The sequence below is a fragment of the Oncorhynchus mykiss genome, chromosome Y (genome assembly GCF_013265735.2).
Source record: "Oncorhynchus mykiss isolate Arlee chromosome Y, USDA_OmykA_1.1, whole genome shotgun sequence".
Classification (NCBI taxonomy): Eukaryota; Metazoa; Chordata; class Actinopteri; order Salmoniformes; family Salmonidae; genus Oncorhynchus; species Oncorhynchus mykiss.
The window spans coordinates 37,403,116-37,412,783 of record NC_048593.1 but is presented as its reverse complement, the minus strand read 5'-3'; the positions used below and the strand labels follow the sequence as shown (position 1 = coordinate 37,412,783).

Genomic DNA, 9,668 nt, shown 5'->3' with positions numbered 1-9,668 from the left:
TGAAAGCTCGCCAGGATATCAGTACCTCAATAGGTTTGTACTGTAGGACTTGGCAGCAGAGAGAGTATATTGTTAAATCATACAATAGTTTAGATATAATGTTTGCATGAATGGCCAGAATCTGACCAGGAGTGTAGTCTATGACCACTACCAGAACAGTGTCATCATACTGAAGAGTGATGTGACAGAAACCCTGACCTGTATGGTTCAGAATAAAGTTAACAGCAGCATTCTACTGTTGATATCTCCTTGGCCTGTATGGTTCAGAATAAAGTCAGCACCAGCAACTCTACTATTCATCTACTGGCCTGTCCAGGTAATGTCAGGACAGTTGACATCATTCCCACCTTTTGAATTAAGAGTACAACTCTGTTTCATTTACATGGTCAACAAGTGTTGTGTACTGATGTTTTCTTTCTAGTTGTCTCTTCCCAGTTTCCTTCAGTAGCTGTGACAGTGTCTGTGGCTCTGACTGTTGGAACTCTCACACTTCTTGCACTGTTTGTTGGTATTAACCATCTATGCAAGAAACAAAGATCCAGATTTGATACTTCATGTGAAATGTTAGAAGTAATTTAGTTTCACGTCCAGAACATACATTTGAAATGTTGAATAAACATGACATTTTGTTTCATGTCCAGATTGTACTACAGCTTCTATTTTATTTTTCAGAAAGTGTTTACGGGGTTGTTGTTTAGGCTGATGTGAAAATAGGCAAGCAAAGAAATCAAGCAAGGAAGCAGAGGCCACCAACCAGAGATGGTAGAGTATGGACAGATCAAAATGTCTGTGTACCAAGACGTGGCAGGCTGCCAATAGACTGAAGTAGAGGTCCACCGATTAATCGGAATGGCCAATTAATTAGGGCCGATTTCAAGTTTTCATAACAATCAGAAACCGGTATTTTTGGGCGCCGATTTGCCGATTTTTGATTTTTATTTAACTAGGCAAGTCAGTTAAGAACACATTCTTATTTTCAATGATGGCCTAGGAACGGTGGGTTAACTGCCTTGTTCAGGGGCAGAACGACAGATTTTCACCGTGTCAGCTCGGGGGATCCAATCCTGCAACCTTACAGTTAACTAGTCCACCGCAATATCGACCTGCCTCTCTCTCGTTGCACTCCACAAGGAGACTGCCTGCTACGCGAATGCAGTAAGCCAAGGTAAGTTGCTAGCTAGCATTAAACTTATCTCATAAAAAACAATCAATCATAATCACTAGTTAACTACACATGGTTGATGATATTACTAGATATTATCTAGCGTGTCCTGCGTTGCATATAATCTGACTGAGCATACAAGCATACAAGTATCTAAGTATCTGACTGAGCCTTGGTAGGCAGAAGCAGGCGCGTGCGTAAACATTCATTCAAACAGCACTTTCGTGAAATGGCTAGCTAGTTAGCGCGCGCTAATAGCGTTTCAAACGTCACTCGCTCTAAGCCTTCTAGTAGTTGATCCCCTTGCTCTGCATGGGTAACGCTGCTTCGATGGTGGCTGTTGTCGTTGTGTTGCTGGTTCAAGCCCAGGGAGGAGCGAGGAGAGGGACGGAAGCTATACTGTTACACTGGCAATACTAAAGTGCCTATAAGATCATCCAATAGTCAAAGGTAAATGAAATACAAATGTATAGAGGGAAATAGTCCTATAATTCCCATAATAACTACAACCTAAAACTTCTTACCTGGGAATATTGAAGACTCATGTTAAAAGGAACCACCAGCTTTCATATGTTCTCATGTTCTGAGCAAGGAACTGAAACGTTAGCTTTCTTACATAGCACAATATTGCACTTTTACTTTCTTCTCCAACACTTTGTTTTTGCATTATTTAAACCAAATTGAACATGTTTCATTATTTACTTGAGGCTAAATATAATTTATTGATGTATTATATTAAGTTAAAATAAGTGTTCATTCAGTATTGTTGTAATTGTCATTATTACGAATACATTTTTTTAAATTGTCTGATTAATCGGCATCTGCTTTTTTGGTCCTCCAATAATCGTATCGGTGTTGAAAAATCATAATCGTATCGGTGTTGAAAAATCATAATCGGTCGACCTCTAGACTCAAGGGTAGACATTTTTACCACATGTAGCTTTGTAAATCAGATATAAGACAAGGGTTGAGTGAACATTATGTGGATGCACTGATTGAGTAGATGAGACAGACCATCAAACTTAATTAAAGACTAGTGTCAAATAAACACATCAAGATGACATCATGCATCATGTAAGGAATGCTAGGAAGATGCACTGCATGTAGTTTAGAGTTTGTTAACCTCAATAACTGTCTCATTTTGTATTGTACATTGTACAATGGTATAAAAAGTGTTCAGTATTTTGTAAATTTTCCTTAAAACCATAATATGTATCTGTATTTCAATGTTTGAAATGATCCTGACTAGAGTGCTGGCAAGTCAGACCTTAGCTCTCTTGCTAGAGTGAACGCATGTGAACATTTCCTGTAAACTGAGCTGCAATATCATACTGTTAATGTAATGCTTTCTTTCTTTTTAGGCATCCATGTTGTTGTACGAGTGTCTATATAAGTTCAAATACTCATTAATAATTGTTATATAATATATTGATAATGAGGGGTTTTAAATTAATAAAGGCTTTGTACATCTTTTACATTGTTTAAAGTATTTAGAGATATTCATGTGTGATTTCTTACATATATTGTTGCAGTGATAACTCTACAAAATTGTATTGGTAAGAGAATAAAAGATAAGACAGAACTGCATATAGTTGTTGTATGTATATAAAAAAAAGTTAACTCAAGAAATCAAGTTAACTTAAACACTTTACTTTTTAAGTCAGTGGGGGGTAGTTCATATTTTTAAGATGTTCACTCCACAATGTACTGACTCTTGCGTGATCTGTTGTGGAGGTGTAAGGACCACTGGTGAGACATTAGAGATCACCATCATTGTAAAATATTGGACAGTTTGAATGTGAAACTTCAAAGTGCACAATATTTAATTGAGTCACTCCTTTTGAATATAAACCAGACATTGTCTCCCTGTGAAAACAGACTCTACTTCTTGATCACACAGTGTACGTACGTTGCAAAAAACTACATCTCGTGCCCTTTTTAAAGACATCATACAAATAAATACAAGTATTTAAGGAAACATAACTAGGAAGACACTGATGTTGTAGGACTGGTAACATTATGGGTATTCGGGTTAAAACATGTGTTTATACTCTGAATCTATTTATTGACCTTTCTGTTGTTGTATGGAAGCTATACAGTGCCTTGCGAAAGTATTCGGCCCCCTTGAACTTTGCGACCTTTTGCCACATTTCAGGCTTCAAACATAAAGATATAAAACTGTATTTTTTGGTGAAGAATCAACAACAAGTGGGACACAATCATGAAGTGGAACGACATTTATTGGATATTTCAAACTTTTTTAACAAATCAAAAACTGAAAAATTGGGCGTGCAAAATTATTCAGCCCCCTTAAGTTAATACTTTGTAGCGCCACCTTTTGCTGCGATTACAGCTGTAAGTCGCTTGGGGTATGTCTCTATCAGTTTTGCACATCGAGAGACTGACATTTTTTCCCATTCCCATTCCCATTACGACTGATTGTTGTCCTATGGACAGAGTCTCCCACCTCAGCTGTAGATCTCTGCAGTTCATCCAAAGTGATCATGGGCCTCTTGGCTGCATCTTTGATCAGTCTTCTCCTTGTATGAGCTGAAAGTTTAGAGGGACGGCCAGGTCTTGGTAGATTTGCAGTGGTCTGATACTCCTTCCATTTCAATATTATCGCTTGCACAGTGCTCCTTGGGATGTTTAAAGCTTGGGAAATCTTTTTGTATCCAAATCAGGCTTTAAACTTCTTCACAACAGTATCTCGGACCTGCCTGGTGTGTTCCTTGTTCTTCATGATGCTCTCTGCGCTTTTAACGGACCTCTGAGACTATCACAGTGCAGGTGCATTTATACGGAGACTTGATTACACACAGGTGGATTGTATTTATCATCATTAGTCATTTAGGTCAACATTGGATTATTCAGAGATCCTCACTGAACTTCTGGAGAGAGTTTGCTGCACTGAAAGTAAAGGGGCTGAATAATTTTGCACGCCCAATTTTTCAGTTTTTGATTTGTTAAAAACGTTTGAAATATCCAATACATTTCGTTCCACTTCATGATTGTGTCCCACTTGTTGTTGATTCTTCACCAAAAAATACAGTTTTATATCTTTATGTTTGAAGCCTGAAATGTGGCAAAAGGTCGCAAAGTTCAAGGGGGCCGAATACTTTCGCAAGGCACTGTATATTGCTAATACGTATATTATATTAACTTAAGGGGGCCGAATACTTTCGCAAGGCACTGTATATTGCTAATACGTATATTGTATTAACTTAAGGGGGCCGAATACTTTCGCAAGGCACTGTATATTGCTAATACGTATATTGTATTAACTTAAGGGGGCCGAATACTTTCGCAAGGCACTGTATATTGCTAATACGTATATTGTATTAACTTAAGGGGGCCGAATACTTTCGCAAGGCACTGTATATTGCTAATACGTATATTGTATTAACTTAAGGGGGCCGAATACTTTCGCAAGGCACTGTATATTGCTAATACGTATATTGTATTAACTTAAGGGGGCCGAATACTTTCGCAAGGCACTGTATATTGCTAATACGTATATTGTATTAACTTAAGGGGGCCGAATACTTTCGCAAGGCACTGTATATTGCTAATACGTATATTGTATTAACTTAAGGGGGCCGAATACTTTCGCAAGGCACTGTACATTGCTAATACGTATATTGTATTAACTTAAGGGGGCCGAATACTTTCGCAAGGCACTGTACATTGCTAATACGTATATTGTATTAACTTAAGGGGGCCGAATACTTTCGCAAGGCACTGTACATTGCTAATACGTATATTGTATTAACTTAAGGGGGCCGAATACTTTCGCAAGGCACTGTACATTGCTAATACGTATATTGTATTAACTTAAGGGGGCCGAATACTTTCGCAAGGCACTGTACATTGCTAATACGTATATTGTATTAACTTAAGGGGGCCGAATACTTTCGCAAGGCACTGTATATTGCTAATACGTATATTGTATTAACTTAAGGGGGCCGAATACTTTCGCAAGGCACTGTACATTGCTAATACGTATATTGTATTAACTTAAGGGGGCCGAATACTTTCGCAAGGCACTGTATATTGCTAATACGTATATTGTATTAACTTAAGGGGGCCGAATACTTTCGCAAGGCACTGTACATTGCTAATACGTACATTGCTAATACGTATATTGCTAATACGTATATTGCTAATACGTATATTGCTAATACTTATATTGCTAATACGTATATTGCTATTACAGATATCAGATATTACAGTATTACTTTTCCTCTTCCTGCTTCTGTCCTGCTGACACTTACAGATGGACTTACAGATGGACTTACAGATGGACTTACAGATGGACTTACAGATGATCCCAATAGCCTTGGTTCTCATCAAACTACATGGTAGTGAATAATACCTCACAATGTGTAATAAGTTACAACTTCTGTTCTTCAAACAGGTACGTGTGGTTGGGAGTTCACACCAAGTAACATGTGACATAAAGAAGTGTTCTCTCCCTGATACGCAAGTAAGATGTCTTGTCAACAAGCCTGTCGTTCATTTATAGTGCATCCATCATCATCATCCACTGCTATCTATACCATTTTATAATAACCCTGTAGCTTAACTCACTCTTCTTGTGCAGGCAGAAGATAAATGATCCCCATGATAATTATAGTTCTGGTGGCCACAGCGGCAGCACAAGGTAAGACATTATATTACAAAGATTATAATGGAATCAATTGTATTAAACATGAGCTTATCCATGGTAGGATCCAAAACAGAAATTTCAGAAAAATATGATAATTGTTAAAAATGTTCTGTAAATACCAATTTACATGTATTCCCTTTAATAGTTAACAAATGTTTAAATCAATAGATCAATGCTATTTTGTCACCTTTGATACAAATATTTATTGAAAGCACCTTCAGACATTAATAAATAAAATAATATCTATTCTCCACAGTTAGTGCTACGTTCTGTAATCTCACTGAGGAGAGTGGAAATCATCAATGCTATGGGGCTGTGGGAGAATGTTTGTCCTTACATCTGACTGCAAACAGGGCTGAAGAAAGAATTACATTGAAGAAAGGTGATAATCGTATTCTGAACTTCCAAACTGGAGAAGACTGGAGATCTAAATTGCATCAGGATTATGTGAATCGCTCCGAGTTCTTAAATAACACCACATTCAGGCTGGACAGTGTTATAGAGGATGACTCTGGAGATTACCAATTGAATATATTTAATTCAGAGGGAACACAGTTGCGGAGAGTCAACATGCAACTTGAGATACAAGGTACAGAAGCGTTTTTTATATAGAGAATCATGTATCCTGTAGTAAGGGAGAAAATGTTAACTGCCAGTATTATAGTTACAGTATATAATGTATAATATGATATTAGCATGAATCAGAGATACCAAGAAGCACCATATGAAAGTTCACTAGTGTTTTGTTAGATCATGCTAAGTGGCAGTAAGATGTTTGTGTCTGTCAGCCCCGGTGTCAGAGCCAGTGTTGTCTCACCTCTGTCTGCCTCATGGAGAGACCGTGGTCACATGCTCCTCAGAGGGAGATGGTCTTCAGTACAGCTGGACCCTGAATGGCCAGAATCTGACCAGGAGTGTAGCCTATGACCACCACCAGAACAGTGTCATCATACTGAAGAGTGATGTGACAGGAACTCTGACCTGTCTGGTTCAGAATAAAGTCAGCACCAGCAACTCCACTATTCATCTACTGGCCTGCCAAAGTAATGTCCGAACAGTTTCCTTCCCACAATGTAAGAATTCAAATGAACTTGACTTGCCCGATAAGATCATTTTATTGATTGGTTACTGTTGACACTGTTGATTAATCCTACTCTCAGAATTCTGTTTGTCTCTTCCCAGTTTTCTCCTCCCAGATTCGTTTTGTAATTGTGACAGTAGGTATAGCTCTAGCTGTTGGAACTCTTGTCCTCCTTCTTGCGGTGTTTGTTGGCGTAAACCGTCTCTGTGGGAAACTGAGATTTGGACATAATACTTCAGGTAAAATTATGTCATGTTTGCTTCATGGCCAGAATCGACACCTGCTGTTTTATTGGTCTTCTAAACAGTCTTTCCCCAGGTTGCTCTAATGATGAGGGTGCTGCTGTTGTATACACTGAAGTATTCAATAAAAGAAAGAGAGAAGTCAACCAGAAACCTACAGAGATGGTGGAGTATGGAGAGATCAAAATGGCTGCCAGTGTTAATGAGGAAGAAAGCCCCAAGAATCAGGGGGACATGGAAATGACAACCAACCAGACATATGACACATCTTTTCTGACAACTTTCGGCAGGACTTAGTAGAAAACAAAAATGTAAGAGTGTATTACTCCCTTGTATATGTTTGTGTTGTCATTTGAGTCTTTGAAAATGTGTATTGCTTCAAATCTTGAACTTTTAACCCTTTCAACCATACCTCTTAACCAAATGGAGGGACGTTGGTCTGAAACAACAGATGACTGTTAAATATCTTAATTTTATGATCGTGTGATGTTTTCAGTGTTTGGGATCTTTTGCAATATTGTGTGTTTGCCATCCATTCTCCTTCATTTGCTGCTGACTTGGGATTGTACTTTATCTGGAAATGTCAGTGTTAAATGCTAAACGTAGGAGAGAAACATTGATGAACATGATAGCTTAACTTCCTTGCAATATCATACTTTTTAAACTTGAAAAGCTATTTTACAAGGATGACATCTTATCAGATGTAAATATAATTGAATAAATACATTTGTTTGATAAATAATCCTCCTCAGTTTCTCTTTGAGTAACATCATACACAAACTGCAGCAAAAGTACTCCCACATGAAACAAGTAAACAGCAGATGGTTATGTATTGAAATAGAAAAACACTCACATGAGTATGTACTGTAAATATCCCCAGCATTCATGCCACACCTCACCAGAACTCTTCCTTTAGATGTGTTTACTCAGGTTACAGTAAAGTTAGTAGCAGAAGTGCTTCTTTCAGGAAAGAGTAAAAGGCATCTTGACCTCTGTTCAGACCTGATGCCCTTCTCAAAACCTATGTATAGCTTACTCATACGATTGAGGCCCAGTTTAATTGCTTAGATACCTGTCCGCAAATAGAAACATCTCAGTTGTAACCAAACTAGCAAGATGTGTTTTTCAGTAGTCAGTCCTTGCAGTGCATGTTCTCAGCAAACAGAGCTGTGGTAAATGTGGCTATTGGTGAGTCTGTTCTGAAAACAGTTTGATGTGTTTCATCAGAATAAGGGAAGTTAAACTAGACCCAGAGTGTAAAATGCATCTCCTGGCCAGCAGGTAATTATTATTATTACTAACAATATGGTTTCGGTGAAGTTCAGTCCTAAACTTGGTCTTTGCACCTGCATAAGAATATATTAAATATCTGTCAAAGTTAAATAGCAGAAGATAAAGTATCATTCAAATAACACAGATATTTTCAAATATTATAGCTTAGGGCATACAGTAGGCAAGTGTCAGCACCAACTGAGTCAAGGTCTGTGCTCTGCCAGGAAGCCTTGATAAGCACATCAGGTTCAGGCAATTAAGGTGGTCATCAGTGAGTGTCCCAGCCATGAGGCCTTTTAGTTGCTCACAAGTGTCAAAGCTGTGTTGACAGTAGTAGCAGCAGGAACTGTCAGGGCGAGGTAGCTTCCATGGGAGGAAATGATGACTGTGCTTGAATCCAAAAGTGTGGCAAGTGAAGTGTGTGATAACAAATGGAAAATAGTGAAATCAAAAAAGTTGTAGTAGAAGACAAGGTCCGGTCCAATAATGCATTTCTTATTGGACTGCGTTTTTTGGGACAAGTAGATTCATTTGGGAAATCCATTTGTAATATCGAGGACTGTGAAGAAAGCAGTGGGAAATGTGGATCCAATCAAGGTGACTAAAAGGGGCCTTGTGTTGGTTAAATGTTTTGGAAAAAGAACAGAAGAAGCTGCACTGGACCTGGATAAATTGTCCACGTCAGAAGTAACAGGGTGCCAAAGGAGTTATAGCTGAGTCTCATTGGATATAGATGATGAGTACCTTAGTCACAACATCCCAGAAGTGGTCAGTGCACATCGCCTGACCCATATGGTAAATGGAAGGAAGGAGAAAAGCCTATTGATATTATTGTTATTTGAGGAGACTCTACCTGCATATGTGAAGCTTGGATATGTGAGGTTTGCGGTGAGGGAAATTGTGTCAAAACCGTTATAGTGTGGAAATTGTAAAGGATATGGTCACGTGTCAAATGTTTGCAGACGGGGAAGTATGATATTGAAGAATCTGTTACTGGAAAATGTTGGACCTGTTGTGGGGACCATACTACGGACTTCCTTGAGTGCCCTGTAAAGTTGAATGAGGTCGAGGTGTCAAGGATCAGGGCTGCTCAGAGGATCTCCTATGAGTAGGTGGTGAAGAGAGTCGAAGGGGCAAGGGGAAATAGTGTTGAAGATGGCGTTGGATGCATTGCAAACAGTTGTTTTAAGTATATCGGGTGATCAAATCAAGTTTTATTGGTCACATACACATGGTTAGCAG

The 9,668-nt window shown here is 38.5% G+C and overlaps 1 protein-coding gene across 1 annotated transcript; it reads left to right on the top strand.

Moving 5' to 3' along the window:
* The first annotated feature begins 5,587 nt into the window (after positions 1-5,587).
* On the top strand, positions 5,588-7,837 carry LOC110509383. Its single transcript, XM_036967880.1, has 6 exons — positions 5,588-5,648; positions 5,766-5,825; positions 6,088-6,420; positions 6,620-6,904; positions 7,014-7,151; positions 7,231-7,837. The coding sequence occupies exons 2-6, from the start codon at positions 5,777-5,779 to the stop codon at positions 7,449-7,451; spliced, it is 1,026 nt and encodes a 341-aa protein (XP_036823775.1). The 5' UTR covers positions 5,588-5,648; positions 5,766-5,776; the 3' UTR covers positions 7,452-7,837.
* Positions 7,838-9,668: the final 1,831 nt, after the last annotated feature.

What these genes read in the sequence shown, in the direction of transcription:
- LOC110509383 (XM_036967880.1), top strand. Translation starts at nt 5,777, where the DNA reads ATGATCCCCATGATAATTATAGTTCTGGTGGCCACAGCGGCAGCACAA. An exon ending in AACAGTTTCCTTCCCACAAT is followed by an intron (nt 6,905 to 7,013) that starts GTAAGAATTCAA and finishes GTCTCTTCCCAG; the next exon opens with TTTTCTCCTCCCAGATTCGT. An exon ending in ATTTGGACATAATACTTCAG is followed by an intron (nt 7,152 to 7,230) that starts GTAAAATTATGT and finishes GTCTTTCCCCAG; the next exon opens with GTTGCTCTAATGATGAGGGT.